The sequence below is a fragment of the Scyliorhinus canicula genome, chromosome 5 (genome assembly GCF_902713615.1).
Source record: "Scyliorhinus canicula chromosome 5, sScyCan1.1, whole genome shotgun sequence".
NCBI lineage: Eukaryota > Metazoa > Chordata > Chondrichthyes > Carcharhiniformes > Scyliorhinidae > Scyliorhinus > Scyliorhinus canicula.
In genome coordinates this window covers 2,143,899-2,164,834 of record NC_052150.1, presented here as the reverse complement: position 1 = coordinate 2,164,834, position 20,936 = coordinate 2,143,899, and the positions used below count along the sequence as shown (strand labels likewise).

The 20,936-nt window shown below is 46.7% G+C and overlaps 1 protein-coding gene across 8 annotated transcripts in view; it reads left to right on the top strand.

The window, feature by feature from the left end:
- LOC119965741 (cadherin-18-like) overlaps window positions 1–20,936 on the top strand; it is a 787,515-nt gene that overhangs the window by 576,620 nt on the left and 189,959 nt on the right. For all 8 annotated transcript variants that reach the window (XM_038796509.1, XM_038796511.1, XM_038796505.1 and 5 more), the window contains one exon: window positions 15,605–15,724. In XM_038796509.1, coding sequence (XP_038652437.1) covers window positions 15,605–15,724 — 120 coding nt within the window. The remainder of the gene's footprint in view (window positions 1–15,604; window positions 15,725–20,936) is intronic.

Sequence of the window (20,936 nt, the reverse complement as noted above, 5' to 3'; positions counted from 1 at the left end):
GAGCCGAATGACTCAGGCCTGAGGAACTCACTCCAGCTGCTTCTGAATCCCATGGAGACTTCCAGAGCCCAACGGGTACCGTCAGGGAGGAGAAAATACTGGAGACCAGCCCGGGGTCTACCACCAAGGAGACAACGGCGGTCTCCAGTTCTCCCAAATCCTTCCCTCCTGCGGTGCATCTCAGGGTCAGGGCAGAACCGAGAGTCACGGCAATGGCTGTGACACCGGTAAGTTGATCTCGGCCCTCCGGCTCGAGCCCCTCCAGAGGACGTCCACCTCGGGCATCAAAGGCCACAGGGCGTGACAAACAGCAGGCTGCCTGCACCTCTGATGTGCATCCTGGGGCACACCTAGACGTAGACCATGGAAGATCGAGACTAGAGAGGATCACGCAGTGGAACTGAGGGGGGGAGTCACTATGTGTAGCTCGGACGAATGGAAATGCAAAACCTTCTCTGTTGAAACATGTAACAGCTGATTCCTGTAAAGTCTCCATCACTTTAATCTTCACAGCAGGCCTGCCTTCATCTTCACCCTCTGCTGCCTCTGGTACTCCCCACCCCGGGGACAGTGGTCCAAAGTCAAAATCCCCCGGTGGAGACCCGGTTCAGAGTGTGACGCTCTGCCAGCAGAAAGATAGGAGTCAGACTCCAGCAGAGACTGGGGAGCAGCGGAGCTTCCCCCACAGCGAGTGAGCATCACTCCCCTGCCTTGTGACCCACTGACAGTGTCGGCACAGGCCCATCACCCTGGGGAGGTGTGACACAGGAACAGGGTGGTGGGAAAGGGTGGTGTGATGAGGAGGGGGTGATAGGAAGGGGATTGATTGGGGGGGGTGGGGAAGGAGGAAAATGGGGAGGGTATTGTCACCACCGTTGGGCGAGATCAGGATTTCAGCATCCGAAGCATGCTGGGCAAATTGCAAACTGGTTCACTCCCAGGGGGAAATGGGATTTGGGCCTTTCCCGCTATTTACCCAGCACGCCCAGGTCCACAGCAGGTGCAACGCGCTAGTTATATCGGGCCCAATGTTTCCCCTTGTTGCGGATTTGAAAACTAGCTGGCAGAATTTCAAAATAAGGGGTCTCCCATTCAACACAGAAACAGAGGAATTTTATTCTCCCAGAAGGCGGCTATTATTTGGAATTTTCTCCTCTGAGGGCAGTGGACGCTGGAACATTGAATATCTTCAAGGCTGATCGACAAGGGACTGAAACGTTAAAGGGCGGCTGACAGGAAAATGGAGTTATATTAGCCAAGATTTCATGAAATGGTACAGCAGGCACGAAGGGAAAATGACTGACTCCTGCTCCGATTATATTAGTTACCCTGTTTGCAAAAACATAGAAACATTTTGACTAATACAGCACAATTCAAATAGAGCAAGTGGAGTAAAACTGGAATATAAAAGCTGTGATTTGGATGTGGGATATATAAACATAGTACATAGCGGGGGTTTAGATGAAATTTGAAAGCAGCTGGATGCTTCTGATTTGACAGTCAGGATATTATAATATTGCAAATAGCTTCTACTTCTGAATTCATAACTGATTTCAGCTGCATGCTTTTCAATCTGATTGGATTACTTAAGATTCACATTTTATTTGCATAAATACTGCTATTTTATATGGGGAATTAATGGGAAAAGCACTGTTGGGGTTAACTGTGACCAAAAGAACGTTCTAATATATGCCCGCTATTGTAGAAAGATGCTTCGTCGAAGGACTCGTGCAACATTATTCAACACAATGAGATTTCATCCAGCCTCGGAGAATGTGGGCTGTTACTTTGATCAAGAAAATGCTAATAACACCCATTCAGTGGCTCTCATTGTTTTCATTTATTTGGTATTTACAGATTTATGTTTGCTATTTTAAGGGAGACACTGGCTATAAGAAAGTTCAGACAATAGATAACCTGGAGGTATTGTAGAACTGGGGCTATGGTGGTGTTAAACTTCAAAAGTACGAGGGCAGGTTGGGGGAATGGGCAGACAAGTGGCAAACTAAATTTAATGTGGAAAAGTGTGGGGTGATTTTGGTAGGAAGAACACGAGGCACAAAATAAATGAAAGGTTACAATACGAAAGGGGTGGAGGGTAGCTGGATTGGCTGTATCGGTGTCTGAGTCATTAAAGGTGGCAGGGGACGTTGAGGGATTGGTTAATAAACATGCAGCATCCTGGACTTTATCAATCAGGGCACAGGGGAAAATACCCAAGGACGCTATGCTAAAACTGTACAAAACAAATCTTTACAGCGAGTCTGCACCAATATTCTGAAAGAGAACAATACCTAGGCCCATGCACCCACCCTCTCCCTATAACATAACCTAACCTCTCTGGACACCAAGAGACAATTATAGCGTGGCTAATCCACCCAACCCGCACAGTGTTGGACTGTGTGAGGAAATCGGAGCGCACGGAGGAAATCCACACAGGCATGGGGAGAAAGTGCAGACTTCACATAATCTGCCGAGGCTGGAATTGTTGCACTACCGCCTGCTTCCTCAAGTTACTAAAATAAACCTTTTCAGACTATCCTTCACACAATTTCCTTTCCTACCTATCTTTCTATCATCAGCAAATTTGGTTATAAGGCAGTTTATCTCTGTATATAAGTCATTAATATAGAGTATTCACCATTGAGACCACAACGCTGGTCACTGTGGCATTCCGCTTGTTACAGTTTGTCAACCTGAAAATGACCTGTTTATTCTGACTTCATGTTAACTGTTAGTCAATTCTCACTCCAAGCTAATTTATGCAACCTGCACCATGGGTTTACATTGTGTGTGCTATGGCACCTGATCAAACACCTGGAAATTCAACTGCACAATTGGTCAGATTTTCTCCTTTATGTTGAGAATTGGGGGCCATTTCCCCAGTCCATTTGGCCTTAGTCTGCTGCTTTATCCACCCTATCTGTTACATCCTCAAAGAATTGCAATATATTTGTCAAACACCATTTGCCTTTTCCAACACCACATTGACTCTGCTCGACTCTATTCTGATTCCTCAATGTCCTGCCCCGACTTCTTTAATAATGGATTCCAGCACTTCCGCAATGTTGGGTTAACAGGCCAATCACTTCCTTTGTTGAAGAGAAATGTTGCATTTGTGGTTCTCTAATTTACTGAATTCCCGAATCCAGGAAGTTTCAGAACTTTACAACCATTTCCCAACATGGATGGTGAGCAAAGCATCTGCTGTTTACAAAAGAATTGGAATGAAGCAATGTTGGCGCAGACATTTCCATTTGTCGTTGAAAGGAGAAGCCATTGCTGACCATTGTCACCATGGCCCAGTTGGCTGCATGCTGGCCTCTGATACAGAAGGTTGTGGGTTCAAATCAGACTCCAGGACTCAAGCTTGAAAACCTCGGTGGACACTCTGGGGAATACTGAGGGAGTACTGCAGTGATAAAAGTGGCATCTTTTGGGGGTGAAGTTAACCCGATCCCTCTGGGTTGGATGGGGAGCTAACTCCTCGGTACCCTGGCTAATACTTCTCCTTCGGCCAACATCACAGACAGATTATCTGGCTGTTATTACGCTGTTGTTTGTGGGAGCTTGTTGAAGATAGATTGGCTAGTGTGTTTCCTGCATTGCAACAGTGCGTACATGTCAAAAAAGTACCTCAATGGTTCAGGTCATGAAAGGTGCTATGTAAATGTATTTTTTTATTTGCATCGCATCTCACAGGCTTCTCAGTTTCGGTGTCGCCCTTGTTACCAAACATAAATCATTTCAGAGCATGATGAATTTTGTGTGCATAAATGTCTACGTGTCGTGCATCATAAAATCACAAAACATATCAGCTGCTTAGTGAGCCTTATCAGTCACAAGAGAATTCCGATTGCCTGCTGTACTCGCTTCATCTTTATCATATTTGTTTACATTATTTTCCAAAGAATTGCAAATAATTGTTGTTGAAGTATTTTTGATTGTTTTCATGTAAATCTGGGTCCCTGAGCTAGAGAGTCGAATGAAATTAATCTAGTCCTGCATGCCTCACACCCTTTCAATCTTTATGGCTGAAGACAAATATGTCGCAGGAAAAAGAGATAGATTTTTCTCGTTAGCTCCAATAGGTCACTGATTTGTTAAAAGACAGATCAAAGGAACAGGTGAAGACCCCTTTAGCCTGTTCCATAATTCAATTTAGTTACAGCGCAGTCAGAGGCCATTCAGCCCATTGAGTCTGTGCTGCTTCTGTGATTAACCTGTGTCTGGGAGAGCAAGTATCCTAACATTGGTCCCCGGAGAACTTCCCAAGAACCTGCCTCCCATCTGAAAAACAACCGGTCACCACGACTGTGCTTTTTCCTTTCACTCCGCCAATTCCATATCCGTCTTATTATTGTCCCTTTTGTGCAGGAGCTCTAACCTTACTCACAAATCTATTATGTGGTACATTATTAAATGTCTTTTGGAAGTCCGCAAACACCACATCAACAACATTACCTTCATCAACCTTTCTGTTATGTCATCAAAAAACCTCAAGCAAATGAGTTAAACACGGTTTAAGCTGAACAAATCCGTGCTGGCTTTCCTTAATTTACTCACATTTGTCCACATGATTATTGATTTTGGCCAGATTATTAATGGGCCATGTCTCATGAGCTCCCCAGCATTGTATTGGTTGTGGGTGGTGATGGGGAGGGGGGGGGCAAAGATGCATTGGGGAAACCCCTTTGGAACTTCACATAAGGGTTTGCACAGAAGCTCAAACTTCCTTTGGGCAATTGTCCTGGATTAGATACCTACCCCCCCAACCAAGGTTCACACAGCCCGCACCCCCCCAATGGGGTCTATCCCCTCCTCACCTTCAATCCCCCCCCCCCCACCCTATGGTTTCTCCCAACCTCCAATCCTTCCCTTCCTGACTTCCAATCCCCCGACCCTCCAAATCCTATCCACTTACCTTAGACTCTCCCTTGCCTATCAGGGACCTTTAAATCTCAATGGGACTGTTTCCAGGTTTACAGCAGTTATCCTCCTTCACTTCCACAGAGCTGGACTTTGACTTTGGGATCTGGGAATGCTGCGATGTCTGGATCTCGCCCAGCCTGAGTTGGAAGAATCGGAAACAAATTAATCTAAATAATTGTTCCAACGCTGATTGGCACACCGAGGAAGTTCTGGCCCATATTGTTTCAAGAAGATTCCCCATCACCAAGGTTAAACTGCAGTTATCCTTATACATTTTTGGTCCATGATCTGTATGTCAACCCATTCACCTAATTTTTCTCCATATCAGCTTGATATCATTGCCCAATAAAATTCCATCCATCTCAATCTTGAAAATCTCAATTGGCCCAAGGTCCAAAGTTTATTGGGAGTGAGAGGTTCAGATTTGCACTCTGCCTTGTGAGGATGTGTGTGCTGACATCGCCGTGAATGGTTTTACTCCATTTTTTAAGGCAACTCCCCCATCAGATGAAACAGTTTATAAAAACAGAAAATGTTGAAAATGTTCAGCAGATGAGAAACAGAGTTTTGTTGATCTTGTGTCAGAACCTGAGGAGTTTTAAGCAAGGCCGATGGAGGGGAGGAAAATAGCAAAGGGAGGGTCTATGGCAGGGCGGAAGACAGGAGAGATTAAACGACAAAATAGATGATGCTGCAAAGCAAAATAGAATGATAAAGGGACAAGTAAAGAAACAAAAATGGGTCTCGGTCAAATTGTTCCTGAGTCACCTTGCTTGTCATCAATTGATCATCAAGTTCAATACCCTGATCCTGCCTTATCCCCGTATCCCTCAGCCCCAAGAGCTAGATCTAATTCCACAACGTTTTGGCCTCAACTACTTTCTGTGGTAACGAATTCCACAGGTTCACCACCCTCTGGGTGAAGGAATTTCTCCTCACCTCAGTTCTATAAGGTTTACCCCTGAGTCAGTCTAGTCTTGGTCAGAGCCATGTGTACAAGCAAGCATGGAGACAACTCCTAGTTTGAACCTGTTTCTGTATATCTGTACACAGTTCTTGTCGTTAATAAATACATACAGTTAACTTAATTAACACTCTGAAGCCTTTATCAAGTGGTATCCAACACCCGACAACACTTTCCTCCAGTATCAGGACATATAACCAACAGACGTATTTTCCTATAATTTTGTGAATTGTTACTAAATTCATAAAACTGCCCTTGCTTTTTCTACTATGGAGTTCCATTATTTACAAAACAACTTGCGGAATTTTCAATGTGCCTTGGATGCTTGAGACTCATTTCTTCTGCTTATTTTCAACTAATCTTTTTTTTAAATTAATTTAGAGTATCCAATTCTTTTTTTCCAATTAAGGGGCAATTTAGCATGGTGAACCCACCTACTCTGCACATCTTTGGGTTGTGAGGGTGAGACTCACACAGACATGGGGAGAATGTGCAAACTCCACAGGGGCAGTGACCCAGGGCTGGGATCGAACCTGGGACCTCGGCACCATGAGGCAGTAGTGCTAACCACTGCACCACCAGGCCGTCCCCATTTGCAACTAATATTCTTCTGAAATTTTTTTCCCGTCTCCTTGTTTTAAGGTCTGTTGAGCAATGAGCACTTTCCGATCTGCTACTCCATTCAAATCCACTGCCATTTTATTCACACTGGTCAGATTGTATTTTGAGGTTAACTTTCCCCATCATTCCCACTCACTAGATTTGATTTTCAGAGGGAGAATCTGGTGGGAATTTACTCTGTGTTTTGAAAAACGGTTACCGCTCTCATAATCCTAAATTATTCTGTATCTTTTTGACTTCAGATAATCATTCGACATCTAATCCTCTGCAGTGTTTTACAAACAAACATTGGCCTCAGATATATTTAGTGATTGTAAAAATATTTGATTTGTGAAGGTTTCACTGATGGGTTTTCATGTCTGTGAAGTGGACTCAGATTCGGTGCAAATTCCAGTTTATAAAATAGAGTGTCAAACAATGGAAATTGAGACTATCCAAGACAGTGCCGCACACTGGATCCAAGACAGTGCCTCACACTGGATCCAAGACAGTGCCGCACACTGGATCCAAGACAGTGCCGCACACTGGATCCAAGACAGTGCCGCACACTGGATCCAAGAATGTGCTGCACACTGGATCCAAGAATGTGCCGCACACTGGATCCAAGACAGTGCCGCACACTGGATCCAAGAATGTGCTGCACACTGGATCCAAGAATGTGCCGCACACTGGATCCAAGACAGTGCCGCACACTGGATCCAAGAATGTGCTGCACACTGGATCCAAGAATGTGCCGCACACTGGATCCAAGACAGTACCGCACACTGGATCCAAGAATGTGCTGCACACTGGATCCAAGATCATGCCCCACACTGGATCCAAGATCATGCCCCACACTGGATTCAAGATCATGCCCCACACTGGATCCAAGATCATACGCCACAGTGGATCCAAGATCATGCCCCACACTGGATCCAAGATCATGCCCCACACTGGATCCAAGACTGTGCCACACACTGGATCCAAGAATGTTCCACACACTGGATCCAAGAATGTTCCACACACTGGATCCAAGAACGTTCCACACACTGGATCCAAGATCATGCCGCACACTGAATCAAGACTGTGCCATACACTGGATCAAAGACTGCGCCACACACTGGATCCAAAATCCTGCCATACACTGGGTAAAAGACTTCACGGCACACTGGATCAAGACTGTGTCACTCACTGGATCAAAGACTGCCACACACTGGATTAAAAGGCATGTCACACACTGTATCAAAGACTATGTCACACACTGGATCAAAGACTGTGTCACTCACTGGATCAAAACTGTCTGACACACTGGATTAAGACTGTCTCACACATTGGATCAAAGATTGTGTCACTCACTGGATCAAGACTGTGCCATACACCTGGATCGAAGACTGTAATGCACTGGATCAAAGACTGTGGTACTCACTGGATCAAAGACTGTGGGCGTGATTCTCCGCACCCGCGAGAAATCGTGAGGCTGGCGTCAAAACCGGGCGGGTTTGATGCCAGCCTCCGCCCCCCCGACCGGGAACCGATTCTGCTCCCCGGTCGGGGCTAGCATTTCGCGGCCGTGAACTCCAGCATCGCGGGCTTAACGAATTTCGTTAAGCCCGCTAGCCAGAGTTAGCGACGGCTGACGCGTCAGATGACGTCAGCCGCGCATGCGCGGATTGGACAACTCCAACCCGCGTATGCGCGGATGACGTCATTACGCATATGCGTGAAACCCGCGCATGCGCGGGCCGGTATGCCCCTCAGCCGCCCCGCGAATGGATACAGCGGGGCGGCGGAAGGAGAAAGAGTGCGCGGGGTAAGTACCCGCTGCACGCGATCGGTACCCACCGATCGCGAGCCCATGGCACCCTTGGCACGGCCGTGGTACTGCCGTGCCAATCGGTGCCATGGTTCCCCAGATCGGGACTTTACGGCCGTTTTTACGAACGGTCAGACCAGGTGTGATTTACGTTCATAAAAACGGCCGTAAAGGCCTTGGAAATCGGCCCATCGGCCAGGGGAGAATCGATGCTCGCCGTAAAAAACCGGCGAGCAGCGATTCGTGTCGGGAGGCGGGCGTGGGTGGGGGGGGGGAGAATAGCGGGAGGGCGTCGGACCAGCGTGGCCGTAAAAATTTACGCCGCCCGTTATTCTCCGCACCGTCGTAAGTGCGGAGAATTGCGCCCTGTGTTACTCACTGGATCAAAGGCTATGTCATACACTGGATCAAGACTGTCACTCACTGGATCAAAGACTGTCTCACTCACTGGCGCTGAAAGGGGATAAAAAGGACACACTTGCATTTTAATAGGACCACAAAATCCATAGAATCAGTGCAGAGCTGAAGAAGACCTATCAGCCCATTGACCTTCCGAAAAAGCACTCTACCCAGGCCTCTCCCCCACTCTATCCTCACACATTGGTCACAACCAATCCACCTAACCTGCATATCTTTGGACTGTGGGAGGAAACCGGAGCACCCGGAGGAAACCCACGCACACACGGGGAGAACGTGCAGACTCCGCACAGACAGCCACAGTTAAACACTGTGCTACCATACCATTCCAAATTACTCGACGGCCAATGAAGTAGTTTGTTGCTGAGAATCATGTTGGAGCTGGTTTGAAGAACCTTAATGGTTGCGCTGATGGAGTTACACATCAGGTGGAGCCAATAACCAAGACAAACCATGAGGAATGGAATAGCGGAGGAGCAGCTATTTTCCTGACTCTCACAGAACAAAGCCTTCTCTGCTCCTTTGAAACAATTCACTCAGTAGCTTTTTCTAACACAGCGGCAGGATATAGACACTTTAAAAGATGAATCGATATGAAGATCTACAGGTTTGATTTGGGAGTAATCTCTGCCTCCAGTGGCAATTTTGTAGTCTACTTTGATGTCTCCAATCTCACTTATGGGGTGTTCACTTCTGATTGCAGCTTAGTCGACAATTGTTAAGTTTTAAAATGTGAACTAAATAGCCTCTTTTTGCAAAGTACATCAACATAATGTACAGGAAGGACTTGGGGTAGTGATGGGAATAGCTAATCAAATTCAATAACAAATGCTCTGAAAATTTGAAATAACACCAAAAATTCTGTCAATGTATATCTGGTCTGTTAACCTGGCAGTAATTTAATTTCCTCCACAGAGAGGTGGGGGGGGGGGGGGGGGGGTACACGGACGCAGGGGTCACGTTTAGTCTGGTGGCAGAGTGCAGAGTGGGGACACCACTGCTTCCTGTTTCTGCCCAAATTAAATCCTGGCCGAGGAAAACTCTTGCACGACCTTCCCACTCCACTGCCAATTTAGACCCTTTCATGGCAATTAATGTCCATTCAGCCTCTTCCACTTCTCACGGCAGTCACCATGCGAGGAAACGAAGGACAGCAAACTCTGGCCTGTGTTTTCCCAGTGATGTTGTGGGGCTGGGGGGAGGGGGGGGTAGGGGGGGCGGGGGGGGGGCATTACTCTCATTGTCAGGCCCTCAGTTTTGTCTCGGACCCTGCATTGAGAATAGATGGTCCAGAACTCTCCCCTTGCCTGCAAGCCCCCTCCTCCACGCTGAGTTCCCACTGCCACCTCTATCCCGATCTCACTTCTGGCCCTCTGATACAACCATCAATTCACACAAAACCAGGAGTAGAAGTAAACTGTGGCTTTAACCAACTAGAACAGTGCCTGCCTGCGAGTGGTCTGCTACTGAGAGCCGCCAACAGGGCTACTGCTCTTTATACCTCCCCTCAAAGGGTGGAGTCAGGGGCGGAGCCCACACAGGCCCCAGCATGCTATATTATAAACAGTACCATACAATGGTCCATCGGTGGAGCCCACATGGGCAACAGCGTAATACAGATAATCATATGGTGAATTGTTATAGCAATACATTCAGTACAACCTCGCTGGGCACTGGTGGGTGCATGGCCAGCAGCCATTTTCCCAAGTGGGAGTGCCTGCAGTCAAGAGCCTCCAGCATCTGATTGGGCGGCTGCTCCCAGAGGCAGGGTCTCCACCTCTGGGGTCTGACACCCTGGGGAAGAGCTGCTGGTAGCCCCGTTAATGCCTGATGCTCACGCAATACAGCGGCTTTCCCCAAAAGAAGCGATGTGGGTGGCCACCAACTCTTCTGGAAACGGGTGAGATCATCATCGCCTGAACTAAACACCTCACTCAATGTGAGAACAGAAGTAATATTCATGCCATTGCCTTCCATCGGAATGCCAATAGCTCTCTTTAAAACACATTACTTGATTACTGCTGGAAAGTAGAGTTGATTTTGGTTGAGAAAGGTGCTTAATTAGCTTACATGCAAGAGCAACTACAGTTTAAACAATGTCTAATAATTATAAATTCCGTGTGGTTACTGGTTTTCCACATGGAATTTTTGAACATTAGTAAGTGGCTGTCAGATTCATCCTTCACTGCGACATTCACTATGAATAGCAACAGAAACCGAGGAGCGAAGCACCTGGTAAAACTGATTCTGAGGAACGCAGCAACACCATTTTCAGCTTGAGCACGAGGTTTAACATATAATATCAGCTGTCAGATAAAGTGCTTTCATGTATATGTTTATCATTGAATGCTGCAAGTTGATGTTCCGAACTTTGCTGGCACCAATCCCAACATCGGAACTGAAGAATTTAGGGCAAAAATGTGAACTGCAGCATCATCATTCACAGAAATCAGATGCCAGTGTAACCAATGGGTGATGTGCAGTGCAGCACGGTAGCACTCATAGATAGCACTGTGGCTTCACAGCGCCAGGGTCCCAGGTTCGATTCCCCACTGGGTCACTATGCGGAGTCTGCACATTCTCCCCGTGTCTGCGTCGGTTTCCTCCGGGTGCTCCGGTTTTCTCCCACAGTCCAAAGATGTGCAGGTTAGGTGGATTGGCCATGATAAAATTGTCCTTAGAGACCAAAAAGGATAGGAGGGGTTATTGGGTTACGGGGATAGGGTGGAAATGAGGGCTTAAGTGGGTCGGTGCAGACTCGATGGGCCAAGTGGCCTCCTTCTGCACTGTGTGTTCTATGTTCTATGTATCCGACTCAGAAGGTGCTGAACAGCCAAACCCACGGTCTTTTAAAGGACCATTGTCACTTAAAGAGTGAGTACAAGTTCTGTTGGAGAAATTCCTGTTCCTCCGATCCCCACAAAACTCTTCCACACCATTCCCAGCCTGTACCGCAATTCCCGCTGCCCCCACATTCCAATTGCCTCCCGTTCCCTCCTTTGCTGTTTGTTTTCTGCAGAATCTGTTTGTGTTCCTCCCGCTGTCTGTCTGACATTAAAATCACCTTCAGAACAATGAAATCCATGAGCCCCTTGTTGGAGCGAAGGGTGCAAAGTCATACCCTGGGGGAAAAAGGGAAGGATATTTTAGTTCTGCAGGATTAGGTGCAGTGTGAGTCTGCTGAATATCCAAGAGAACAAAGCTTCAATTAAATTGTGTTTAGGCAGAGGAAGGAGCTTAAAAACTCATCACTGTGATAACAGTAATCCTTAAACAAATAAAATCTCCTAATCAGTCCAGAATTTGTTGATATGTATTTTTTCTGAAATAGCTAGCAGCCTTTTGAAAATATCATTCCTTTAGTTGCAATAACCTGGATGTTCCCGAATCTGATTGCCCAGGGAATTACGGCAGCCTCTTCATCTTTCACCAACACCACAATCAGACCTCCTTGTTTATTTCATTATAAAGCTCATGAATAGAATGCGCTGGTGTGTTACATCTGGTGAGAACATTATTAGTCTGAAAAGGTGTTTACGGATTACATACACATACTTTACAGATATCTCTGCAAGGATTCCTGCACTCTGGGAACCCTTCTACATTGTCAGACCTTTTTCAACATAACCAGGGAAGTGTTCAGAGTTTCTGCTTGATCAGAGTGAGGCAGTGCTCCATAGATCCGAGGATTTAGACCATTCTATAACTGTATTCTCATCTTCTGCAGCAATGTCACTGACTGCAGTACCTCATGGCAAGACCATTGAAACACCTTAGATGTTGGGCAAGGCTGCACCCTCCCCGACTGCCCCTTCCCCACCCGTCCCCCTCCTCTACCCATCCCCCTTCTCTACCCATCCCCCTCCCCCACCCGTCCCCCTCCTCTACCCGTCCCCCTCTCTACCCAACCCCCTCCTCTACCCACCCCATCCCCCACCCGTCCCCCTCCTCTACCCATCCCCCTCCTCAACCCATCCCCCTCCTCTACCCAACCCCCTCCTCTACCCATCCCCCTCCTCTACCCATCCCCCTCCTCTACCCATCCCCCTCCTCTACCCATCCCCCTCCTCTACCCATACCCCTCCTCTACCCATCCCCCTCCTCAACCCATCCCCCTCCTCTACCCAACCCCTCCTCTACCCATCCCCCTCCTCTACCCATCCCCCTCCTCTACCCATCCCCCTCCTCTACCCAACCCCCCGCCTCTACCCATCCCCCTCCTCTACCCATCCCCCTCCTCTACCCATCCCCCTCCTCTACCCAACCCCCTCCTCTACCCATCCCCCTCCTCTACCCAACCCCCGCCTCTACCCATCCCCCTCCTCTACCCATCCCCCTCCTCTACCCATCCTCCTCCTCTACCCATCCCCCTCCTCAACCCATTCCCCTCCTCTACCCATCCCCCTCCTCTACCCACCCCTCCTCTACCCAACCCCCTCCTCTACCCGTCCCCCTCTCTACCCAACCCCCTCCTCTACCCACCCCGTCCTCTACCCATCCCCCTCCTCTACCCATCCCCCTCCTCTACCCATCCCCCTCCTCTACCCATCCCCCTCCTCAACCCATCCCCCTCCTCTACCCAACCCCCTCCTCTACCCATCCCCCTCCTCTACCCATCCCCCTCCTCTACCCATCCCCCTCCTCCTCCCATCCTCCTCCTCTACCCAACCCCCTCCTCTACCCATCCCCCTCCTCTACCCATCCCCCTCCTCTACCCATCCCCCTCCTCTACCCATCCCCCTCCTCTACCCTTCCCCCTCCTCTACCCATCCCCCTCCTCTACCCATCCCCCTCCTCTACCCATCCCCCTCCTCTACCCATCCTCCTCCTCTACCCAACCCCCTCCTCTACCCAACCCCCTCCTCTACCCAACCCCCTCCTCTACCCATCCCCCTCCTCTACCCAACCCCCTCCTCTACCCACCCCCTCCTCTACCCATCCCCCTCTCTACCCAACCCCCTCCTCTACCCATCCCCCTCCTCTACCCACCCCGTCCTCTACCCATCCCCCTCCTCTACCCATCCCCCTCCTCTACCCATCCCCTCCTCTACCCATCTTCCTCCTCTACCAATCCCCCTCCTCTACCCACCCCCTCCTCTACCCATCCCCCTCCTCTACCCATCCTCCTCCTCCACCCATCACTCTCCTCCACCCGTCACTCTCCTGTCCCGTCACCTTTCTCTACTAGCATTAAAGGTGATGAATGGAGGAGGTCATCAATATTTCTCTACAATTATTCCCCACAAGGGTGCCCATAGATCTCAGACAACTGTCCACTAATCAGCTGGAAATCCCCTTTTGATCTGGGGTGGGAAAGGTGCATTTAATATTTACCAAAGTAAGACAATTGAAATCTGACTAACCAAATGGCTCCAGTTTAATTGTGTGGATCATGTGCAATGTCCTTCGTGATGGACATGCAAAAGATTAAACACAATTACCCTGTTATGACCTGGGTGAGACATAACCTTCATCAATACTTTTAAACCCAATTTGATAAATTGGGAAGGAAAGTGCAAGATCTTTATCGATGCCTCTTCACAAACACTATCCTTGCTGATACAGTACAGAGTTGCAAACAGTATTGTACATAAGGTCCACTTAGATATCAACTTGTTTATATCACCGCTATAATTCCATTTTCTCTCTTCAGACTGTTTTGTTTATCCTGTGTCAAAATGTGGCTGAAAAAAGAAGTTAACAGATTTGAATAATATTTTCAGCACCGCCATTTCAATTTTACCCTGCCACTTTTACCCTAAAGTAACCTGGAAATGAATGGTTTTAACCATTTTGTTATTTTAGCTGCAGTACCAGTCCACCAGTAATATATAATTAGGAAGGCAAATGCAATGTTAGCATTCATGTCAAGAGGGCTAGAATAGAAGACCAGCGATGTACTTCTGAGGCTGTATAAGGCTCTGGTCAGACCCCATTTGGAGTATTGTGAGCAGTTTTGGGTCCCGTATCTAAGGAAGGATGTGCTGGCCTTGGAAAGATACAGAGGAGGTTCACAAGAATAATCCCTGAAATGAAGAGCTTGTCGAATGAGAAACGGTTGAGGACTCTGGGTCTGTACTCGTTGGAGTTTAGAAGGATGAGGGGGGATCTGGATAGAGTGGACATGGAGAGGATGTTTCCACTTGTTGTAAAAACTAGAACCAGAGGACACCATCTCAGACTAAAGGGACAATCCTTTAAAACAGAGATGAGGAGGAATTTCTTCAGCCAGAGGGTGGTGAATCTGTGGAACTCTTTGCCACAGAAGGCTGTGGAGGCCAAATCACTGAGGGTCTTTAAAACGGAGATACATAGGTTCCTGATCAATAAAGAATCAGAGGTTATGGGGAGAAGGCAGGAGAATGGGGATGAGAAACATATCAGCCATGATTGAATGGCGAAGCAGACTCGATGGGCCGAGTAGCCTAATTTTGCTCCTATGTCTTATTGTCTTATGGTCTAAGCTATGTGTGTCAGCTCTCTCTTCTGTGCAAGAACGAGAATACATTTAAGAATTACTTCCCTCACCAGTCATCTTAAGGACCTCTTGAGAATGCTTACAGATTCTGTATCATGTTGATTGTTCACAGAGTTTTGCTGGAATTATGCAATCATATTTAATTTGCATGGGGGGCGGCGGAAATTAAACCCATTGGAAAAAGCTAGTGGACCAACAGATCCCTCAGTAAATATTTAAATGTATAAATTATTTTCCTTGTAATCAGAGCAAGGTATACGATTGAAACCTCTTATAATGTTACTTGCATAGCAAAATGTATGTATTCAAGTGTTTAACAACATTCCTTTGTTTTCCAAAAGACAGTAAGTTATTTTATCAACAGTTTTCATTGGGTCCTTTTCCCTGTGTCTTTGTGCAGGTACTTCTGTACTCCAGATAACGGCTACAGATGCCGATGACCCAACGTATGGAAACAGTGCCAGGGTGGTGTACAGTATCCTGCAGGGGCAGCCATACTTTTCAGTGGATCCCAACACAGGTAGGACCCCTATACCCTTTTGGATTAATCTATTTTCTCACAGTGCTTTGGAATGTTTCTAACTTACTTGCCAAACACAAAATCTGTCAAGATCCAGGGCAATTGGGCAAAGTTTTAAAATGAAATTGCAGAGGTAGAGTCTTGTGCAAAGGAAAGGGAGATGTCCCATTCTTCCTTTCAGTGTCACATCAGTGGCAATCACCACGGTGGAATGGTATCTTTCAGATAAAGAAAGATTTGCAATGATATAGCACTGTTCATGCCTCGGAATGACCTAAAATACTTTACAGCAAATTAAGTACTTTTGAAGTGTATCAGCTGTTGTCATGTAGGAACCAGGAGTTTCTGTGCCACAACAACAATGTGAAAGTGACCAGATGATCTGTTTTTGTGATGTTGATAAAGGGATAAATATGGGCCAGGATGCCAGAGGTAACTCTCCTGCTCTTTATTGAAATAAAGCCATGGGATCATTCTGTCCATCCGAGAGGGGTAATAATGACACCTCCAATAGTGTAGCACTCGCTCATAGCGTCTCTTCAATGAAGCACTCCTCCCTCATGTGACCCTCCTTCAGTGTTGACTGGGCAGTATTTTGTTAAGCCACAAAAACACATTTTCAGTTCAAAGTCTGGAGTTTAGACCCACAACCTCCTATCTCAGAGATGAGAATGCGAGTTCTGAGCCAGAAAAATGTCAAATTTGAAAACCTCAAACCTTACAGAGTCCGGCACAAAAAGATCTGTCAAAGCTGCATTTCCAACTGTAACTAAAGATCCATTTAATCATCACTCAAAATTATCACCTCGCAGCATTAACAGTTATTGGCGACAGAGCAAAACCTGCCTGTGTTTGTAACTGTGTCATTTGTGGCTATTAATCAGGCTCCCATTGGTATCGGGAACTCTTGGTCTGGATTCTCTGTTCCCCCAGCCATGTGTTTCCAGCATCGTGCTGCCAGCGGGAACAGAGAATGTCATTGGCCGGAGAATTCCGGCCGTAGTCGCCACAATTGAGATTAGTCTGGGAGGTTCAAAGAGGCAAGTGATCCGTGTTCAATCTGTACATCCCTCTCCACAGTACTTGGTCTGATTCTTAACCCCGTACTAAATATGAAAGAAATACCAAAACTACAATCCGTCTGGGAAATGTAGCTTTGGAAGATAATAAAACAGGTGATATTGATTCAGCTGCCATTTGGACATCTTCACGTCTTCTTTGAAATGTCAGTGAGATTTGTATCAAGGCCAGAATTCTCCGGCCGTTGAGATTTGCTCTTTCCGCCGGCAGCTCACCCCTGCTCACGAGTTTCCTGGCGGTGTAGGGTAGGTTCACCAGGACATCCCATTGACATGCCGTGGGGAGGAGAGAATCCCGCTGCTGGTGAACGCATACCATCGAGAAACCCGGGGCTGGGGAGTGGGGCACCCGGCCTCATGTCTGCCTGATTCAATATCACCCTTCGACTCTATTGTTCTAACGTTAAACCGAAACAACATGAGTCCAAAATGAATTAAAAACAGCCCATGGGAAACTGTACCTAGCACCTTTTGAAAATCGATGTGCCCAGCATTCACTCTGTTATTTACATAAACAATTCCAATTATTCCTTATTGGAATATATCTCACCTGTATCCTAATCATTTGCTGTTTGAATATTTCCCATTGTGAGTGCACGGAATTTTCAATATTCCTTCCCATTTTATCTGGGCTCAGCTCCTTTTGTTTAATGAAATAGGCTTCTGTTCCAAATCACGTACTTTTATCAGCTGCTGTTTCCTTTCCAATGGTCCTGTTTGCTGATTCCGGGATCTGTGGCCTGTGCTGAGATTCAAAGTTGAATCTTCATTCAGAGCCATGAGCCCCTGCTCTCTCTTTCCTTTTTTGAAAGAAATCCCAATGAAGGGGACAATTTAGCGTGGCCAAACAACCTGCCCTGCACATTTTTGGGTTGTGGGGGTGAGGCCCACACAGACAGGGGAGAATGAGCAAACTCCACACGGACTGGGAACTGGGGCAGGATCGAACCCAGGTTCTCGGCGCCGTGATGCAGCAGTGCTAACCACTGCGTCACCGTGCCGCTCTCTGCGCTCTCTCGCTCTCTTACTGTCGTGTACGCACTGGGTTCTGCTCCGTTTCTCTGACACCAACCACCGAGTTGGCCATAATTGATTCACTGGTCAGGAGGTCCGCCAAGAGCAATTCTACAATCAGAGACTTGGGAAGACCATCTCTTCATGAAATGTGTTTCTCCTTCAAAATAAGGAAAGACCGGTTATTATCTGGACATGGTTGTGCTGACCTGGAGAGTTTTTAAGAAAGGGTCACCTTTGGACTGAGTGAAGCCTTTCTTTTTACAATAAATCAGGGGACAGGCATGGTACTCCAGGGGAATGAACTGCATGCTTGTAGACACTGCAATTACCTCAATGAATGGGGAATAAAAACTGAAAAAGGCCAGTGATTTGTTGAAAATCACACAACAGAGATAAGCTTTACGTTTTGAACCTGTTACTTTTGAAATCAGTGTGTTTTGAGGAACAAGCTGAGAATAAAACCTGGTTTACCTTACACTTTCCCTGCCTCAATTGAATTTCTGAAATTTGGGCGGCACAGTGACACAGTGGCTAGTGCTGCTGCCTCACAGCGCCAGGACCCAGGTTCAATACCGGCCTCGGGTGGCTGTCTGTGCAGAGTTTGCACTTTCTTCCTGTGTCTGCGTGGGTTTCCTCCGGGTGCTCCGGTTTCCTCCCACAACCCAAAGATGTGCAGGTTAGGTGGGGTACGGAGATAGGGTGGGGGAGTGGGCCTAGGTAGGGTGCTCTTTCCGAGTATTGGTGCAGACTTGAAGGGCCAAATGGCTTCTTTCTGCACTGCAGGGGTTCTGTGATTAATCTGTGTTTGGTTATCAACCTGCAGTTAGGGAATCCCCATCTGAGAGTAACTTGTCTGAATTTGGAACCCTGCAAAGTAAAGGTAAGAAGGATTAATCCAGCTCTATACTCTTCTCGACACTGAAGCTCTGTTGGTTAGAACTTCCAGATAATTCCTGGGACCAACGGTCTGTCTTCACATGAGGGATCTCCAGATCGACAGCATCAAAACCCTCTGAACCTTATCATTTATTCTATAAAGCCTATCCTCCCACAGCTAATTACTGCGGAGACCCCTATCTGTTTGTGCAATGCACGTGTGTGTGTGTGTCTGCCTGTGTGTTTGTGTGCGTGTGTATGTGTGTGGGTATATGTGTGTTTGTGTGTGTGCGTCTGTGTGTATGTGTGTGTGTGTGTGTATGCACAGACACAATGGGCCTAATGGCCTCCTTCAGCACCGTAACAATTCTGTGCTTCTGCATTTTGTGGTATTTTGGAATGGATATTTATACTTCCAGAGTACAGCTGTGTGTACTGTGTGTCCAGTGTACAGCTGTGTGTACTGTGTGTCCAGTGTACAGCTGTGTGTACTGTGTGTCCAGAGTACAGCTGTGTGTACTGTGTGTCCAGAGTACAGCTGTGTGTACTGTGTGTCCAGAGTACAGCTGTGTGTACTGTGTGTCTAGAGTACAGCTGTGTGTACTGTGTGTCCAGAGTACAGCTGTGTGTACTGTGTGTCCAGAGTACAGCTGTGTGTACTGTGTGTCCAGAGTACAGCTGTGTGTACTGTGTGTCCAGTGTACAGCTATGTGTATACCAGTTCTTACAACTTGTGCTATGTCACCCCCGACAGGCGGGTGAATTCCAGCCCCACACACCCCAGAATCACAACACAATTAACCAATAATACTGATAAAAATTCCCAAAATATTTGGCCCTTGGGTGCCCAATAATTACAGTCACCAGGTTTGTAAGTTCCATCACATTTACTGTTCATTAACAACAAGGATAATGATGAATGATGAAATATGCAGTAAATACAACTGGACATCAACAAACTAACATTCTGCCCCCTTTAACTGTCCCACCCTGTACCCACATACAAGACAGACAAACACAGTGGGGAGAGACTGGAAATATTTGAAGGTCAAAAGATAAGATTCTTTGCTTCAAATAGTGGTTCGCAACATGCTTTCCTCACAGTGTGCGTGCGGATTAAAGTCTCTGGTGTACAGTCTGCAATGATCTTCCTTGTACTCTCAGCAATATTACTCTCAGCTTCTCCTGGAGATGACCCTTGCTTCTCATCAAGCTTTGTTTCCAGGCCTCTGCCTTTCCTGGAAACCAAATTGGTGGGTTGATACTAGCCTTTCCTGCAGAGAGAGTTGGTTCTCACACTGGACTTTTGGGTGAGTATTAGTTGGATATCTCTGGATTTCTGCCAGGTCAGAAAAGCAGTCTTTCTGGGGAAAAAAACAAGCGTGAAAAGAGAGTGGGTTTTCTCTCTTAACTGCCGGAAATGAAACTGAAAGCTCCTTCGGCCTGTGAACCATTTCAGTGGGATCAGATCCAATCACCACCTGTTAGCAGGCAGAGCTCAGCCTTTTGGGTCAATTCATTGACCATCAGCCACATCAATCAAATTGAATCATCACTGACACCAGACAATCCCCAATTGCCAGTCTAAAGCAGTGCAGCCATATGAATCCTGTTGTTTGAATTAAAGGTGCAGGCCATGGCTTCCTTCTGCTTCAGGTAAAATGGCGGCCTACTTCAAAGACACATGTCCATAAATCATCCATGGACAAAAGTGAAATAGCAAAAATAAAAGAAAGGGGAAATAAGACAATAGACAGGGAATAAACGAGAAGGAAATGGAAAGTCTCTAACACGTATTTTAACAAAGCAAGTTTTGTGCTAAATTAAATCAATAATTGAGTGCATTGGAAGAAACCTGGTTAAAGTCTGTTTTATTCTGGGTCTAGCAGCAACAAAATTAAATAATTGGCCATTTTGGTAAGTGAATTAAGCTTTTAAACAAATGCTGCAACTTGCAGATTGGGGCTACATAAACTATGCACTGCTCCCATCCCAGTTGTAACAATCCACAATATAAAACACGAGGAATGAAACAAGAGTGAAGGTTCGCCAGTTGTTGAAACATTCTCTGCGATCTTCCGTTAAATTAATGGTGAGATGTGAATGAAATGAACATGTGTCTGAGGAATGTCATCTTTCTCCTGTTAATGGGCAATGAAATTCATTAACCACCGACATTTATGTTGAGATGGTTGACTGATTCTATCCGTTAGTTTCACTGAAAGGTCTTCTTGGAGCAA